Source organism: Bos indicus, chromosome 4, assembly GCF_029378745.1.
Source record: "Bos indicus isolate NIAB-ARS_2022 breed Sahiwal x Tharparkar chromosome 4, NIAB-ARS_B.indTharparkar_mat_pri_1.0, whole genome shotgun sequence".
NCBI classification, from domain to species: domain Eukaryota; kingdom Metazoa; phylum Chordata; class Mammalia; order Artiodactyla; family Bovidae; genus Bos; species Bos indicus.
The window spans coordinates 97,113,867-97,133,693 of NC_091763.1; the positions used below are offsets into that span (position 1 = coordinate 97,113,867).

General features: G+C 43.4%; 1 protein-coding gene across 2 annotated transcripts in view; it reads right to left on the reverse strand.

Moving 5' to 3' along the window:
• Window positions 1–19,402, reverse strand: part of CHCHD3 (coiled-coil-helix-coiled-coil-helix domain containing 3) — a 293,253-nt gene extending 273,851 nt beyond the window's left edge. The window contains exons 1-2 of one of the 2 annotated variants that reach the window (XM_070788178.1): window positions 19,154–19,402; window positions 4,213–4,300 (exon numbers count right to left, since the gene is read on the reverse strand). In XM_070788178.1, coding sequence (XP_070644279.1) covers window positions 4,213–4,300; window positions 19,154–19,234 — 169 coding nt within the window. In that variant the 5' untranslated portion in view covers window positions 19,235–19,402. The remainder of the gene's footprint in view (window positions 1–4,212; window positions 4,301–19,153) is intronic. The other variant, XM_019959100.2, reaches the window with a different exon arrangement.
• Between the last annotated feature and the right edge of the window lie 425 nt (window positions 19,403–19,827).

The following is a 19,827-nucleotide window of genomic DNA, read 5'->3' on the forward strand; positions in this document are numbered from 1 at the left end:
TTTGAGGCTACTTACTTTTATAAACATATTTTTTAAATCTTAAGAAGAATAAATCTTTGCTAATTTGCACAATCATAGTCTAATTGCAACAGTATGTCAAATCTTAGCTTTTTTCTTGGGTTAGGTTGGCATGGGAAAGGGAAATATCCTTAAAGAGTTGGCACTATTAGCCTTGCTGAGCTTTTTTCACATCAAGGTGCAGACAGAAAAAGCAAGTGCTTGTATGGCAATATGAGGCTACGCACGTGTTCACCAACCTCTCTGAGCTAAGAAATCAGTTCCTCCAATACACTCATAACGCACAGGTTAGGAAGCTGTGCTGAAGACTGAGGTGAAGGCAGTACTCCCTGAAATATTTGCTAAAGCATCCATTTACCTGCAGCCCTGGGGAAGCTGGGATGTAGAAAATGCAGGAAACTAGATTCACAAACACAAAGAGCCATCTAGCTCCACTACCTCAGTCACCGCATCATTAAAACCATCTAATGAAGCGCGAAAACTCTAAAGCCGAGCAAGAGAACTTCCTGCAATGACCAAAGTGTCCTCTGCCTCACTGCCCAACACGGCGCCACGAGCCACAGGCAGTCACCAAGCGCGAAGAGATGAAGCCTTTATTTTACTTCATTTTCATTGGTTTTAACTTAAATATGAATAGCCACATGTGACAAGTGGCTACCACTGAGACAGTGTAGTTCTAGTCCAACCAACAAAACACAAGGTAGCATTCAGAGAGCTTTCAGTGCCCAGGATGCTCATGGACCAATGAGGTCATCAGTCACATCAAACGGAGAAATGGGACGGGATGGATCCCTCAGCACAGCCACAACTCATCACAAAGTCAGTGTGATGCTCCGCAAGGCCACACCATGAGCACTGATAGAAAGTCTTTCCACCTTCACCCGTTTGCTCAAAGTACCAGTTTAAGAAACCAAGCCAAGAAGGAAAACACTTTCTTCTCCTTCGACTCACTGCTAATGAGAGCCAACAAAGGGAAAACCTAGAAAAACCAAAAATCAAAAACAAAAAAAACCAAAAATCAGTTAGAAAAAGAAAGTGCTTTCTTAAACTCTAGCAGAACATCACTAAAAAGCACCTCTTTCCCTCGTTTCTCTCACATCCTTTTTACATATGAAGCAAGGCTTCATTCAAACTACAATAAAACAGTGCTTTACAGCATTTGCTCTGGAGTCAAATAGACTTGAAGTCAAATATTACCTCCACTACTCACCAGCTGTGTGACTTTGGGCAAGATAATTAATCACTTCAAGTCTCAAATTCCTCCCATGTAAAATGACTTAATATAGTACCTTCCTCATAGGGTTATACAGATTACATAAGACAGACACAAAGGATTTAACAGAGTACCTGGCACATAATAAACATTACTTATTCTCTTTCACTATTTCATCATCAGTGCATAGCATCATCCTATCTCCTTAACCCAGCACGTAAAAAAGAAATCAACCGAGAACAAAGCACATTTTAGATCAAATTCCAATTTTTAAAAATCCCCATGTATCAAAAGATGATTTTGGAAAAGCAGAAAGGGATCAGTCATGGTGTACCTCAGAAGCCAATAAAGCAATTCAAATTATTTTGTCAGTACATGGCGAATCACCACTGGGATGTGACATGAGCTGATCTATGTTTTTAAAGGCTACTGAGGCCTCTTGTGCATGGCAGAGCACACACGGAGGACAACAGTGGAAGTGGGGAGCCAGTTAAGAGGCTTCATCGAAAGACAAGATAAGAGATGGTGGTTATTTCGACTGGAGATGCAGCAGTGAAGACGGATGTGCGAAGACCATCTCCAAACCTATTTTGGAGATGGAGCTGATAAGATCAGCTAATGGTCTAATATAAGAATCAAAATGAAAAAAAAAAAAAGCAAACAAGGGTGAATCCCAGTGCCCTTTACTGGGAAAGATAAAGAGGAGAAGCAACTCTGAAGAACGGAAAGGTTTGCTTTGGATGTGTTAAGTTGAAGAAATCTAAGGGGCAGTTACCTGAGACGGCAGTTTCAGGGAGAAGTCAGGGCTAGAGACAGAGTTTTGAGAGGCAAGTACATAATGATTCAAAAGGCATGCAATTTGATGACGTTAGTGGAAATCAGCAAAGACTAGACTGAGAATGTAAGTAGTTCAGTTTAGTCACTCAATCTTGTCAGACTCTTTGCAACTCCATGAACTGCAGCACGCCAGGCCTCCCTGTCCATCATCAACCCCCGGAGTTTACTCAAACTCATGTCCATTGAGTCTGTGATGCCATACAACCATCTCATCCTCTGTTGTCCCCTTCAATCTTTCCCAGCATCAGGGAAAGATTTTCCAATCAGCCAGTTCTTCAGATCAGGTAACCAAAGTATTGGAGTTTCAGCTTCAGCATCAGTCCTTCCAATGAATATTGAGGACTGATTTCCTTTAGGATGGACTGGTTGGATCTCCTTGCAGTCCAAGGGACTCTCAAGAGTCTTCTCCAATACCACAGTTTAAAAGAATCAATTCTTCAGCGTTCAGCTTTCTTTATAGTCCAACTCTCACATCCATACATGACCACTGGAAAAACCATACCTTTGACTAGATGGACCTTTGTTGGCAAAGTAATGTCTCTGCTTTTTAATATGCTGTCTAGGTTGGTCATAACTTTTCTTCCAAGGAAAGTCTTTTAATTTCATGGCTGCAGTCACCATCTGCAGTGATTTTGGAGCCCAAAAAAATTAATTCTGTCACTCTTTCCACTGTTTCCCCATCTATTTGCCATGAAGTGATGGGACCAGATGCCATGATCTTAGTTTTCTGAATGTTGAGTTTTAAGCCAACTTTTGGAGAATTCAAGTAAGGTAGAAGGAAAACCAAGAGTGTGGCCCAGAAGTCAAAGAAAGGGTTTCTGGCAGAGGGAGTGGCCACTTACTATTTAACCGTCATGAACTATGAACCCTTCTTAATGCTCCTACCAAACAAGAAGTTTTAAAAGGACAAGAACTATTTCTTATTCATCTCGGCACTTTCTGCTCTGAACACATCAGAAGTTCAACTTGTGGTTATCAATTTAATGATTAGTAAGAGGGTCACAAATGCTGCCAGGTGAGGCATTTGTGCAGGAGCTCATCTTTCTCAAGGTATTTCAGTCTGCAGCTAGATTTACCACCCAATACTTTCTAATAAATAATGAAAATTCTCATTTAGTTCACAATGAATCATCTCAACTACTTCCTCACTGTCATTTCACCAAAACACAGCATGTCCATCCATCAAATTTGGCAGCAACAAGAACAGTGCCAGACACAGAGCAGGTGCTCAGTAAGTATTAGGTGGATGAATCAATGGATGGGGGTAGGACAGAGGAAAGAAAAGCAATCTCTTATCCTCCAGGATCCACAGACAAAATAAGACAATAATCCTCCATGGATTTCGTTTAACATATTTTCATCAATAATTAAGACTCTGAAGGAATAAACTGCTTATAAACTTGAAGAAATCCATTACAAAGTAAAATCATTAGAGATATTTCACCATCTGGAAACAATAAATCAGTATTTTCTAAGTTCAATTTTTTAAATAAATATTTACTCCCAAACCTCTAATACCCCTTATACGTCATTCATTTTACACAAAAAACTAGGCAATAACCTTCCAAAGCCTAACAGAGGATCCAGGAGCTGGAAGAGAAAAAAAAAAAATTTCCCAAGACTGAAAGCAGATTCATTCTACCTTACAGCAAAGCATTTTAAAAGAAAGCCCAATATTAACCACTAACACAGCTGGCCTTCCGTAACTGCAAGTTCCACATCCACAGATGCCACCAACCACAGACTGAAATTATTCAGGGAGAAGGAAAAAAAACAATTCCGGAAAACCCAAAATACCCAAAACTTGAATCTGTCATGCCGGCAATTATTTCTATGGTATTTACAGCGTATTATATGTATCATAAATAATCTAAACAAGATTTAAACGATCAATATATGGGAGGATGTACATAGATTATAGGCAAATACTACCCGTCTTATATAAGGGACTTGAGCATCCATGGACTACGGTATTCAAGAGGGTCCCAGAACCAGTTCCCCATGAATACCAAAGGAAGACAATTCTCCTGTAAAAAGCATCCAAGTAACAAAAGACAGAGTGCAGGAGAACATGACTATCGAGTGAACTTTCACCACTTAGAAGTTTTTCTACTAAGAACTCAGAAATTCAAACTCTGAAATACCTGAGGCACCATAAGTACCAGAATACCGCTGAGACTTCGGGCCAGATGGAGAGGTTTCCTTCATACGATCAATCACATTTTCCGAAAGCTGAAAAGAGCAACATCAAAATAAAATCAATTATAAGAGAACAAGAAAGAAAACAGTACAACAGCATCCAAGTAAGCCAGTCATCCATGGCAATGTGTGTAACGAATGGCCTGAAGAAATCAGACTAAATCTGATCACTGTGAAACTAAAACCAAGAAGAGTGTTAAGATATCAAGATGCACCCCACAGCACTACTTCATTTCTTCTAATGCAGTGCTCATTGCTCATTATAAATAACTCTTTCCCTCATTCTACACTGTGCACGAAATTGTAATCTCTGAGAAAATGTAAGCCATCAGAACTCCTCCAACTTTCTGCCCTCATCCTCCAAATTAATTTACACTTGCAGCAGGCCTTAGCGCCTTCCTTCCCTCCAGTCCCAAATGAAATGGTGTCCCTCCCACCCTCCCTCCGTTCAAGGCTAACCACAAACAATCCCTCTTTCAGTAGATTTCTTTATGCACCAACTCTGTGCCAGGAACTAGGCTAGACTTCAAGTATTCTAACAGTTGATTCTAACAATCAAGTTGCTTAAAGAGAAGAAACAGACCACCATGCATTTATATAATGTAAAGAATGTTACTTAAGTCAGTTGGCCTGTAATGGAAGGACAGACAGCACAATGGCCAGATGGGCAGGGCATCCAGCCAGGCTTTGGGAGCGGGGCTGGGCAGGAGGTTAAGAAGGATGAAGAGTACTTAGGAACAGAAGGAACAGGATAAGAGTACCATAAGAAGAGGGTATTAGGATTTCCCTGGTGGTCCAGTGGTTAAGGATCCACCTGCCGATGCAGGGGACATGGGTTCAATCCCTGGTCTGGGAAGATTCCACAAGCCACAGGGCAACTAAGCCCATGTGCCACAACTAGTAACAACTACTAAAGCCCGTGCTCCAGAGCCTAGAAGCCACAACTAATGAAGCCTGCGTGCCCTAAAGCCCGTGCTCATCTCCAAGAGAAGCCACCACAATGAGAAGTCCGAGCAATGCAACTAGAGAAAGCCTATGCACACCAACAAAGACCCAGAGCAGTCAAAAACAAATATTTTAAAAATTAAAAAGAAAGAAGAGGGTACCACATGAAGCTACCATTAAGCAGCAGGGCTTAACAGCAAGTGGAAATATCAAACAGGCAGTTGGCAAAAGCACGGAGGCAACGAGGAACACTCAGGCCATGAGCTTTGAGTCGTCAGCACCTCTAACCCCTGGGTATCATACCATCCTTTTATTATTTTCTTATCAGGCTTCCCTTGTGGCTCAGCTAATAAAGAATCCGCCTGCAATGTGAGAGACCTGGGTTCGATCCATGGGTTGGGAAGATCCCCTGGAGAAGGGAAAGGCTACCCACTCCAGTATTCTGGCCTGGACAATTCCATGGACTGTATAGTCCATGGGGTCGCAAAGAGTCGGACAGGACAGAGGGACTTTCACTTGTTTTATAGCACTTATCACTATCTGATACTTTGCTGTTTATTGCCTGTCTTGCTCACTAGAAACAAAGCTCCAGGAAAGCATGGATTTGGCGGTCCTGTCCAGTACTATACCCCAGAGCCTCAATAAGCTTGGTTAATTAGTGAATGGTTAAATAAATGAAACAATATGGATGAAGAAAAGAATGGCTGAAGCAGGAAGTTGAGGAGGGGGCTCAGTGAAACAGAAGGTGGAGAGGGAAATAAGATTCTGGATTTTGAAGACTCTTAGTAAATAAATCCTTCAAGTCAGGGGGTTGAACTTGATCCTGAGGGCAGCTAGGCACTACTGAAGGATTTTAAGCAGGGTAATGACACAATGAGACTTACATTTTAGAAAGATCACTCTAGCTACAGTGTGAAGAACAGATTGGAGGGGGATGAGAACAGAAGCAGGAGGACCCCTGAAGGAGGCTAAAGGACCAATTAAGAAGCTATTAAGCATATGTCCACACAAAGACTCGCACAAGAATGTGCAGAGCAGCACTATTCATAACAGCAAAAGTGGAAACAATATCCATCTTCTGGTGAATGGATAAACAAAACATTATATGGCCATACAATGGACAAGGATTCATCAATAAAAAGAAGTGACATTCTGAAATAAGCTACAATAAGGACAGACCTAAAAAACAGTTAAGGAAGCCAGGCACAAAAGGCCACATACTGTATAATTTCATTTACCTGAAATGCTCAGAAAAGGGAACTCTATACAGATGGAAAATATCTTAGGTAAGTGGTTGCCTAAGGCTGGAATGAGAATGGAGATTAACTGGAAATGGGCATGAGAGATTTTATTGGGGTGATGAAAATGTTCTAAAACCGGAAAGTACTGATGGTTGCACAATTCTGTAAATTCATTAGAAAGTGCTATACACAGAAAACAGGTGACTTTTATTATATGTAAATTACACCACAATAAAGTTGTTTAAAAAAAAAAGTTAACCTTCACCAAGTGCTTATTAGGTGCCAGGCACTGATGTTAAACCAAGTATTTGGCTCATTTAATCCTCCACAATCCTATGAGATACTTTTATCATGTCCATTGTATAGGTGAGGAGACTGAAGCAAAGCCAGATTAAATAACTTGTGCTAGATCTTACAGGCTGTCAATAATGAAGCCAGGACTCAAATCCAGGAAGTCTGAGAATCAAGGTCACACTCAGATATCCCCTTCACTGCCAGACTCACTGTCTGACTAGATGAGGGTGAAGCAGAAATCATCAAAAAGGTTTACAGGTCAAGTAACGGGGAGAAACAACCCCACCCCTTACCCCCCAACCCCACCATACACCACCACTACATCCTCAGGGACCTTCTTCCAGTTTCTACTTCCTTAACACTCCAATGACTGACTTGTAACCCAATACCAGGCAAAAGTCACCACAGATCAAATAAATAACCTTCTATATTTATACAGGCTTCCCAGGTGGCACCAGTAGTAAAGAATCTACCTACCAATGCAGGAGACACAAGAGAAGTGGGCTGAAGGCGGGCATGGTAACCCACTCTACTATTCTTGCCTGGAGAATCCCATGGACAGAGGACCCTGGTGGGCTACAGTCTATGGGGTAGCAAGCAGTGAGCCACAACTGAGCAAGATATTTATATAAATAAACATCTTTTATATTTACAAAGCACCTAATTTATGACTTATCTTTAGCATCACTCCCGGCTTCCAGAAACGCAGCCCCCAGCCCCCACGCCACTTTTCCAACATCCCCTTCCTGCTGGTCCTAGGACTCTGCCTGAGTCTCCTCTCTTCTGCAGGCTTCCCCCTCCCTTGTGTTGTTGTTTAGTCCCTAAGTCAAGTCTGATTCTTTGTGACCCCATGGACTGCAGCCCACCAGGCTCCTCTATCCATGGCATTTCCCAAGCAAGGATACTGAAGTGGGTTGCCATTTCCTTCTCCAGGGGAATCTTCCCAACCCAGAGATGGAACCCACATCTCCTGCTCGGCAGGCGGATTCTTACCACTGAGCCACCTGGGAAGTCCTCCCCTGCTGCTGCTGCTGCTGCTGCTGCTGCTGCTAAGTCGCTTCAGTCGTGTCCGACTCTGTGCGACCCCATGGACGGCAGCCCACCAGGCTTCCCCCGTCCCTGGGATTCTCCAGGCAAGAACACTGGAGTGGGTTGCCATTTCCTTCTCCAATGCATGAAAGTGAAAAGTGAAAATGAAGTCGCTCAGTCGTGTCCGACTCTAGCGATTCCACGGACTGCAGCCCACCAGGCTCCTCCGTCCATGGGATTTTCCAGGCAAGAGTACTGGAGTGGGGTTGGTCCTCCCCTGCCCACCCTTATATGCTAGAGGGCTCCACATTCTGTTTTTTGCCTTGATTTCTTCTCACTCCACGTGCTCTTGGTGGTACTCTCATTCACTCCCCTGATGTTTTATTAATAACTGCTGTTGATTGATTAATGAATTCTAAACCCATTATCTCCAGTCCAAGACCTGTATCCCAAAAGGCAGACCTAAACACCGAGTTGCCTAATGGACACCTCTCCGGGGACAGACCACAAGCACCGCCAACCCAACATGTCCCAGGCTGAATTCACATTTGCCAAAAAAGACCTCTGTGTCCTCTTGCTTTCCTTATCTCATTCATGACACCACCTCCACCCAGCTTCCTAAATCAAAACTCAGGAGTTCTCGACTCTTCCCTCTCCCTCATTCTCTGAGCCATGACCTCCTCAACCCCTAAACAGCTAATGAATTTGCCGTCCCTTCTCCCATCCTGTTTCCCCTGCCCTAATTCATGGCATCCTCAATATCCCTCCTAAAATACAAATGATTATGGTAATTCTCACTTCAAGTCCTTCAACAGCTACCTCTCTTGACAAGAAAGGCCAAATTTTTCTGCATGGCATTCAAGACTCCCTCTTCTTTTGGTTATGGCCTCATTCTCCAACCGCAACTTCCATGGCTTTTCCCTCAGCACTTCATAAGCTGTTCTCTACCCACACTGGCCACTCGCTGCCATCTCTTTGCCTTTATTTTTGCCTACAATGCCTTCACACCTTGGGACAGAACTGCCTTTCAAACTTCAGCTCAAAACATCCGCAAGTCATCCCACGCCAACTCTGCCTACCCAACAGGAAGGACCCCTCCTGTGCCGCCCACGGGTACCTCGCACAAACGTCCAGTGCTCCAGTGACAGAACAAGCGTCTGCCTTTCCACAACACTGTGAGCGCCTACGCTGGAGAGTCGCCCAACAAGGCTGACTAGGCCGAGCACTAACGGAGGCCCTTGGGAAACATCAATGAACACGAAACGGTCTGTAGCTGAACAGTTACTTGTATCTCAGGACCCAAATCAGAACGGAGGTGAGACAGCAAAGGGAAAGTCGACAGCTCAAAAGCTGTGATCTTTGAAGGAGAAACCATGACTCCTTTCTCAGAAGAGAAGCAGAAGTTAGGAAGGACAGTGCCCACAGACTCGGCTTCTCTATCAACTGACAGCCACGGAGACTGCTGCCTCAACTTATCTGCAAAGCTGAGCTACTTCATAGGAAGAACTCCTTAAGACTGACCCCAATCCTCTCAACTCACAGGTGAGCAAAAGAGAGATTCTAAGTGCTATCCAGCTACTGGTAGCATCAGGACCAGCAACCAGTAACCCCATTCTCTCGTCCCATGCTTTCTCTGCTGCTAAATAATACACTCCTTATCCCACACATGTATCACTTCCTCGTGAGGAAATAAAATGAGGCTTATTAAGTTTTGGAATCTTAAAGCTATATTTATGGATATATAATTTGAAGTTTACTCAATATAATGTAATGTACTAATACATAATATACAATGTACTGTATTAACATAGCATGCTGTAATATATATTTTATATTACGTACCATATTACTACATATTATCCTCTAATACATCTACTATGTTACATATGTAATATAATTTATGTGCTTAAAGCTAATATCAGATCAGATCAGTCGCTCAGTCGTGTCCAACTCTTTGCAACCCCATGAATCGCGGCATGCCAGGCCTCCCTGTCCATCACAAACTCCTGGAGTTCACTCAGACTCATGTCCATCGAGTCAATGATGCAATCCAGCCATCTCATCCTCTGTCGTCCCCTTCTCCTCCTGCCCCCAATCCCTCCCAGCATCAGAGTCTTTTCCAATGAGTCAGCTCTTCGCATGAGGTGGCCAAAGTACTGGAGTTTCAGCTTTAGCATCATTCCTTCCAAAGAAATCCCAGGGCTCACCTCCTTCAGAATGGACTGGTTGGATCTCCTTGCAGTCCAAGGGACTCTCAAGAGTCTTCTCCAACACCACAGTTTAAAAGCATCAATTCTTCGGTGCTCAGGTTTCTTCACAGTCCAACTCTCACATCCATACATGACCACAGGAAAAACCATAGCCTTGACTAGACAAACCTTTGTTGGCAAAGTAATGTCTCTGCTTTTAAATATGCTATCTAGGTTGGTCATAACTTTCCTTCCAAGGAGTAAGCGTCTTTTAATTTCATGGCTGCAGTCACCATCTGCAGTGATTTTGGAGCCCAGAAAAATAAAGTCTGACACTGTTTCCCCATCTATTTCCCATGAAGTGATGAGACCAGATGCCATGATCTTCGTTTTCTGAATGTTGAGATTTAAGCCAACTTTTTCACTCTCCACTTTCTTGTGAGCTAATTTGACATATATGATTTTATACCTTACAAAACGATGGCCCAAAATAAAGGAAGAAGCACTGGTCACTGACTAGCTATATAACCCCTCAATGGGCCTCCCTTTCCTCATCTGGAAACTAGGAAAGTAACACCTAGCCCCGGAGTTACCGAGGAGGAAGGGTTCCAAGATGCAATGCAAATAACTGATACAGCTCCAGCCACCAGGACTTCAGCAGCCCACTTATCTCAGTTCACTCTCATCAGCTGCACCAAGTTCATATGGGGATCCTTCTCTACGTGGTACGTGAAGACAAGGCCTGCATGAGTCCTGGTCTGACTAAAGGTGCCCATCTATCCCTATCTATGGAATGTGAAGTCAAGTGGGCCTTAGAAAGCATCACTACGAACAAAGCTAGTGGAGGTGATGGCATTCCAGTTGATCTATTTCAAATCCTGAAAGATGATACTGTGAAAGTGCTGCACTCAATATGCCAGCAAATTTGGAAAACTCAGCAGTGGCCACAGGACCGGAAAAAGTCAGTTCTCATTCCAATCCCAAAGAAAGGCAATGCCAAAGAATGCTCAAACTACGGCACAATTGCACTCATCTCACATGCTAGGAAAGTAATGCTCAAAATTCTCCAAGCCAGGCTTCAGCAATACGTGAACCATGAACTTCCAGATGTTCAAACTGGTTTTAGAAAAGGCAGAGGAACCAGAGATCAAATTGCCAACATCCGCTGGATCATGGAAAAAGCAAGAGAGTTCCATAAAAACATCTATTTCTGCTTTGACTATGCCAAAGCCTTTGACTGTGTGGATCACAATAAACTGTGGAAAATTCTGAAAGAGATGGGAATACCAGACCACCTGACCTTCCTCTTGAGAAACCTATATGCAGGTCAGGAAGCAACAGTTAGAACTGGACATGGAACAACAGACTGCTTCCAAATAGGAAAAGGAGTACGTCAAGACTGTATATTGTCACCCTGCTTATTTAACTTCTATGCAGAGTACATCATGAGAAACGCTGGGCTGAAGAAGCACAAGTTGGAATCAAGATTGCCGGGAGAAATATCAATAACCTCAGATATGCAGATGACACCACCCTTATGGCAGAAAGTGAAGAGGAACTAAAGAGCCTCTTGATGAAGGTCAAAGAGGAGAGTGAAAAAGTTGGCTTAAAGCTCAACATTGAGAAAATGAAGATCATGGCATCTGGTCCCATCACTTCATGGCAAATAGATGGGGAAACAGTGGAAACAGTGTCAGACTTTATTTTTCTGGGCTCCAAATCACTGCAGATGGTGACTGCAGCCATGAAATTAAGAGACGCTTACTCCTTGGAAGGAAAGTTATGACCAACCTAGATAGCATATTCAAAAGCAGAGATATTACTTTGCCAACAAAGGTCCGTCTAGTCAAGGCTATGGTTTTTCCTGTGGTCATGTATGGATGTGAGAGTTGGACTGTGAAGAAACCTGAGCGCTGAAGAATTGATGCTTTTGAACTGTGGTGTTGGAGAAGACTCTTGAGAGTCCCTTGGACTGCAAGGAGATCCAACCAGTCCATCCTAAAGGAGACCAGTCCTGGGTGTTCATTGGAAGGACTGATGCTGAAGCTGAAACTCCAATACCTTGGCCACCTCATGTGAAGAGTTAACTCATTGGAAAAGACCCTGATGCTGGGAGGGATTGGGGGTAAGAGAAGAAGGGGACAACAGAGGATGAGATGGCTGGATGGCATCACCGACTCGATGGACATGAGTTTGAGTGAACTCCAGGAGTTGGTGATGGACAGGGAGGCCCAGTGTGCTGTGATTCATGGGGTCGCAAAGAGTCAGACACGACTGAGCGACTGAACTGAACTGATGCTCTTTGCATTAAAAGTACAATGTCTCCTTCAACCTAAACATTACTTCTTATTTTATTGGTAACTTTTATTTATGTGGTTTATCTGATGCCTCAAAACTTGCTGCTGCTACTAAGTCGCTTCAGTCGTGTCCAACTCTGTGGGACCCCACAGATGGCAGCCCACCAGGCTCCCCTGTCCCCGGGATTCTCCAGGCAAGAACTGAAGTGGGTTGCCATTTCCTTTTCCAATGCATGAAAGTGAAAGTGAAGTCGCTCAGTCTTAGCGACCCCATGGACTGCAGCCTACCAGGCTCCTCCATCCATGAGATTTTCCAGCCAAGAGTACTGGAGTGGACTGCCATTGCCTTCTCCGCAAAACTTGCTACTTAATGTCAAATTCAATCAGTTCAAAGGATTTCCCAATAAGGTCTTTGGTCATACTTCAGTAAATTTATAAGTATGTCATTCAAGGGTACACAATTCATTTTTTAAGTCGATAAATATGTTGTAAGGTTGCCTTGAGAGTCTACCTATTTTTTTTTGTTCTTAGAATTACTCATACATGTTTTCAGAAGTCTTTCCAAAGGAGCGCCCATGGCACCTTACAGTTGCGTCTCTGCTTACTCCAAGCCTGATCTACCGTCTCCCCAGTCTGGTCACAACTAGGCTGATGGAAGGCAACAGCCAGGCTATCCTTTGTATTTCAAACTGATACCCGCTGAGCTGACACCCCAGCTTCAATAATGAGTTCAGGCCTCGCACTCACCTGATCTCTGTTAACTGGGGACTCACTTGCTAAGCAGCTGACAAGGTTTAGAGATGCTAGCCTGTTATACAATCTGCAGCTAGAGAACAACTCTTCTCTGTGAGGCAAACTGACCCTGATGCTGCTAAGTCACTTCAGTCGTGTCCAACTCTGTGCTACCCCATAGACGGCAGCCCACCAGGCTCCCCTGTCCCCGGGATTCTCCAGGCAAGAACACTGGAGTGGGTTGCCATTTCCTTCTCCAATGCAAAAAAGTGAAAAGTGAAACTGAAGTCGCTCAGTCGTGTCCGATTCTTCGTGACCCCATGGACTGCAGCCTACCAGGCTCCTCCATCCATGGGATTTTCCAGGCAAGAGTACTGGAGTGGGGTGCCATCGCCTTCTCCAAAACCAACCCTAGAAGGGGTCAAAGGTAAAACGTAAGCTTCTGCAAGAGCTGGACAACCAGCCTCTGTATAAGCAGCAACTTCTTTAGGAAGCATCTTTCCTTAAATAGGATACCTCTTTTAGAAAAGCTTTTTCCTGTTTAAATATCCATACCTGCCATACCTGGTTTCCAGACGATCTCTGGAATCTCCATCAAGGCAAATACCAAGTGCAATTTACAGAAATTATTTGTGGTAAAGAAGAGTGACAGAAACCCCTCACCCACCCACCCACATTAATGCTAGAACTATGCCCTGAGGTCCATGGATTCAGAAGTCTATGGATTAATTTCTCAATTGTATGCAAAATTTTCTGCTTATTGCATTATTATGTGCAGAGTCCAAAGCCTACAGATTTACGGTAATCTGTGAACTGAAAGTTAAGAACCCCTGTTCTATTGGGGCTTCCCTGGTGACTCAGATACTAAAGAATCTGCCTGCAGTGCAGGAGACCCGGGTTCTACAATTAGTGAGAACCAAAGAATGGGGCCTGCCAACAGAGCTGAATTCCGTTCACTGACTTATCTGCCCTATTCTCTACTACTCCTAAAGGTGTAGTTAAGTAAACAAGGCTTGCCAAGTCATGGTCCATACTACTCCCCACACCAACATGTGCTCGACAGAAGAGGAAAAGTTGTGGGTCATCTTCCATAGTCTTCCCACTCATCTCTTCCCACCCACCTTCATTGGTCTTATCTAAAATTAGAACACACCACTCATCAACCCAGAATCTAGTATTTTCTCAGAAACAAGAGACTGGGACAGACAAAGATCAAGTCTTTCTACTTCCAAGGAACAGAGTCAAGGGGGAGGAGAACTCCCTGTAAGTTCCCCCTAAGACGTCAAGATAGGTACCACATGAGACAGAAATGAATGCGACCCACAGCCCCATAATAGTTTTTCTCAACTTCTTCCAGGTGCTGCTTGTCAAAATGATTAAAAGACTCAGACTCATTTTTCTCACTTGGTCCTCTTTCCATGCAGCATAGGTCATTTCCTTTTCAACTACCATTTCAAGACTTCAAAAACTGCCACTAGTATTTGAAAGAAATTACTCCTAAATACTTACTTAAGGGGGAATATATTCCATACTACAAACACATATATATAAAATGTAACTTTCAGCTCGTGTCTGTAGTTCATCACTCATATTCTTTGCCTTTGTTATCAGCGGAAATCATGAACTTCTCCTCTCTGTATAAAATCCTAGAAAGCTTAGCATGGTAATATATATACCCAAGGGATTCACAGAACCTAAAGTGGAAAGGGGCCAATCATTTACCTGATAACATTCCTCAACCATCCCAGTGACAGACGGGATTTGCTGACTCTGTTAATGGACCCTCTGTAGGATCCTTAACCACATCCCATGTGAAGTAATCTCTTCATGCAGGGGCTCTTAACTCTAAGTCTTCCCAAAGCATGAGCTGTGTTCCACATTAGCATCCCTGCTACCGTAACTGGCTCCTATGAATTTCAGCTTGCAACTTCAAGGCAAGTTGCAGAGATTAGTTTATGCCTGGGAAGCATGATAAATATTACTCTGAAAATGATACTTATTGAAGTTGACATTTGCTCTGGAAGAGTTCACTCACAGCTTTGATGTTTCAGATAAACTTGTGCAAGATTGAGTGGAAGGCACACTTTCCAAACAGGCTCAGCAGGTGCCCAGAAAAATCCTATTAACCACATGCAATATGAGTAATCAAAACGCTTGGTCTTTCGATCACAAGAAATTTAGTTTAGACTTGGAAAGGAGGACAAGGCAAAAGGGTGGCCTTTCATCCAATCCATGAGTTCAGATTCAAAGCTGGAGTCAGGTGTAAGAACACAGGTTATTTTATGGAAGGGGGGAGAGGGAGTTGTTGACTGGTGAGAATTAAGGGAAAGAAAAAACCAGGACCCTACAAATAACCGTGAAAATAGCACATGGTGGGTGAGAAGACACTTCAAACTCAACATTTTAGGTAGGTCCTTTAATCGCCAGCTGATGAGGACCTCAGCAAGAAAAATCTGGAAAAACATGATCTATTAATAAATGCAGCCTAGTTACTAAAAGCCTTATGTCTGCTTACTCAATATGACTCCTCGTACATTAAGATAAATGAAGATGAAATTACTATCCTTATCAGTGGAACACAAAATTGGTTTTCCAGCAGCGACTGAGTCTGCTGCACTGCTGGCACACTCTTATTATTTTTATTTCAAAAATTAAAGTTTTATTGTTATGAAAAAGGGTAACTACAGGTGATATGGTCACAGTGGTCCAAAAGAAAATGCTCTAAACACAGAAGCAGTGGGTGCGGAAAAGTGGTGTGCACCGAAGTAAGGGGAAAGTATCAGAGAAACAAGTTATTCTCTTAGCAAGAAACTAACAAAAGGTGTCTAAAGTGGGCAAGATGTGGTAAAGCCCAAAACCACTGGAGAGAAACACATGTAGGAATTAAACAGTGTTTAGGGGAACGCATTTTTTAAAAAATTTCTACTGGAGAGCAGCTGATTTACTGTGTTGTGTTAGCTTCTGCCGCACAGCACAGTGAATCAGAGCGATATATACACATACATCCACTCTTGTTTTTCTCAGATTCTTTTCCCGCACAGGCCGTTACAGAATATTGAGTACAGTTCCCTGTGCTGTACAATAGGTTCTCACTAGTTATTTATTTTACATATAGTAGTGTGCATATGTGGCAAACTCTTACTCTTCTGAGTAAAAGCATAAATGTTGGTCAACTGGGAAAATCTGGAACGTGTTCAGCAGCCAAGCTGAACTAACCTATCTGCAATTCAATACTGAAGTTTGGGCCTCATGAGCACCATGTTTCAATCAACTGAGCTAAAACAGTAGCTCTCTCATGGGAAATAAGAAGTGCTGCAAGCTAAAATATATATATATATCAGTTTAAAAACATCTAGAAAACACACAGACAAAAAAATCACACAGGCAATCAGTTGTAGAACCCAGGAGTCCCTTCCCCAGTCCATATCCCTTTAGGTATACCTGTGGGAACACAATATGCTCTTATTTTTTAATCTATTGATTATTATTCAGTTCATGTAAGGTTACACATCCATCTCCTTGCCCAGCTCCAAAAACAATTACTACTCATGTGCATAGTGAACACCCTCAGAGTACCAGACCCTGCCAGATGCTTACATGCGTGCTCAGCCATTCAGTCATGTCCGACTCTTTGTGACCCCATGGACTGTAGCCCGCCAGGTTCCTCTGTCCATGGGATTCTCCAGCCAAGCATACTAGAGTGGGTTACCATCCTCTTCTCCAGAGGATCTTACAACCCAGGGGTTGAACCCGGGTCTCCTGTTTGAGCCACCAGGGACGCTTACGTACATCAAATTCTCAAAAGCAGTGTCTGAATTCATAAGTACTGCAAGTATGCTGCACACAGCTGCTGAGAAGCACACCTGGCACCACACTAAGGTTTGCCTGGTTCCAAAGAACATGCTCTTACCACTGGACTCTCAAAGCGTCTTACAACATGAGATGTAGAAGGAACCCTATCATTTTAATAACAACTACCTTTTATTAAAAATCTACAATGTGCTTTAAATACTTCATCTTCTTAGCACAATCAAGAGATGATACTCCCCTTTGGCGATCCAGGAATATAATCAGGGAAGTGACCTGTCCAAGAATGCAGACCAGAACATGCCTAATTAACTTAACTGAGGTCTGTTCAACAACTAACTGATGTTCTTTTGACCACGACCTCAAAGAAATCAGAATGATACCTAAGTACTCAACAAGTCAACAGCACACTACTTTTAGGGGAAAGTGCAAGAGGCTGAGCATGGCTACAAGAAACTCACAGTGCCGCCAGACGCACAAAATTTCAGAATTAGAAGAGATGAGAGGCTACAGGTGTACTCAAACCCCACCACTTTGCAGGTGAGAAAACTGAAGCTCAGAGATCGAAAATCATCCTTGAAAAAGAATTTGAAGCAACAGGGAGAACGCTGCAAGGGCAATCCAGGTGAAGGGTATAAACTGAAGCAAAGCAAAGCACAGAGGTCACAGGGAGCATTATGTGCTTGAATTAGAACAGTATAAAATGTACTCCATGAGAAAGAAAAAGGAAATAAAAGAATATTTCCACCAAATTGAACAGCCGAAGGACATAGCTTTTTTCCTATACAGTTTTTTTAAAAGGGGCTTTAAGAAAATCTCTCCATTTAATCTAACCTCAAACTTTCTTCATACTTAACATATTTAACCTTGTCTAATACTTGACGTGAATCTCTGTGCTGTAGCCCAATTCTCTCTTAATTTTGTTTGCTGCCATCGCTGTGCCTGTACTAAAGCATGAGAACATGAACTTATACATTTTTCTAGCCAACTGCCTTCTCAACCCAAACTTACTTTTCTTCTTCTTACTTTTCTTCTTCACCCTCTGGCGTGTAACACTCAAAGCTTCTGAAGGCAAGATTAATCAAGTCTCCGCATAAAACTCAGAGCCTACAGAAATTTTTATTTTAAAGAGTACCAACTAAACCTCAACAGTGCAAAGAATGCTGCCTCAGACATCTTATTACAAAATGCGGTACCACCATTCATTAATGCAAGGAAATGCTGGCCACAGACCAAAAGTTGAGCTCAACAGTCTGTTTTCATAAAGAAAACTTTAACAAATTCTTCAAGGTAACAGCTGCAAAGTAAAAAAGTTTTTTAACATTTCAAATATTTAAGAAGTTTTAATTCCTCATCATCAATGCTAAAAAGAATTTACACATTTACTTACACTGGTTGTGTAGTACAGAGGAAGGAAAACAGAATAAAACTTTCTGGGGTCAAACTGCTTTATCTACTAGGTTCAGTCATCATACTTCAAAAACCTGAGGCTGCTAATTCAGGTGCGGTGGAGGGTGTGTTGATGAAGTGAGTGCTGGTATACTGACACCCTAGAGAAAAATCAAGCTTTCAGTTTATGTATGAAGCATGAGCAGGGGCATTTAAAATTTTTCTCCAACGTCTCGGTCAAAACAAACTGTACTGCTCCTAATGACATGAAAACTTGCAAACCTATCTCAAGTCCTATGAGGCCGGCAGACATTAGTCTAGAAGCCACTGGGCCTAGTCCAAAATTTGGGCACAACAGGCCACAAGAGGAGGCGTCTGAGAAAGACAAGATATCAAGCGAAAGTGAAGAAGGGAGAAGCCAGAAGTCACCTGAAGCAAGGCAGAAAAGTCTAAGGTGTGGGTGGGTGGGTGTTGGGGGAATGGGGACTTGTCAGTGGAAGAGTATTCAACAACAGACACTACATAAAGAGTTCCTTAAAACGCCAAGTTCATCCTAAGAGAGGTCATGTGAGCAGGGAAAAAGCAGGGTTTGAATTCTGAATCCAGAAGACAAGCCCATTTCACAGGTGGGTACAGTGAGGCAGGGGTTTCAATTAAAGTCCCAGAACTACTAAGCAATACAGTCTAAACTGGTCTTTGAGCCCTTACAAGGTCTAAATCAACCTGGCATCCCCCAGTCGCCCCAGCACAGTGTTCAGCACTTGGCACACAGCAGGAAGTATCTCTGAATAGATGTCCCAAGTCTTGAGAAACTTCAACCTTCTTTGCAAGGAACTCAGCTTTGGGCCGAACAACACTTTGGTGGCAGAACTGGGGGAAAGTAGGCCGAGCAGAACCTGGAAAGGCAAGAGATACGGGGTTCGAGTCGGAATGCTGGCCCTCCGCCCGCCCACTGTCACTCACCCGGATGCCCTTCACCACGGTGATGTTCTCATTCTCGTCCGCCTCGAAGGTGACCCGACGAGTGCTGGCCGTCCCGCCCATGGCTTCGGCTACTGACCCCGCCGAGACCTAGCACGGACCCACAGGCACCACAGGTCCCACGGGCACACACGTGTGTGGACGGGCCCAGACTCCTGTCTTGCACAGCGGGAGCAAGGCCACGACCCCAAGAGGCAAGGAGAAGGCGCCGTCCTGAGCTCCCGCCTCCTCCGGTCACGTGACACAACAACACTTGACTCCAATTGGTCAAAGATACGAACTGCCCGCCTCTACAAGGCAGGGGCTCTCGGATTGGTTAGCGCAGACCCGGATGCTATGACAACAGGTGGTTACTGACAAGGTTTCCGGAGCCCCTGGGTATAGTGGGAATTGTATTCTCGATCTGGCGCGATGGGTGCTGGAACTTTTCTCGCCTTCATATTTTGAGGTCCAGAGGAGTATGGCTTTCTGGGAGTTGTAGTCTTGGCTGCAGAAAAGGCGTGAAACTGGGGGAACTGTCAAGGAAGTTCTCTCATCCCAACAAAGCACGCTTTAAGGGTAGTATTCTATCCTTAAAGATACCCTTAAAGTTTAGACTACCAAGTTAAAAGATACAATCTCTTTCGAAAGGGAACTCACGGTTTAAAGAGTGAGCT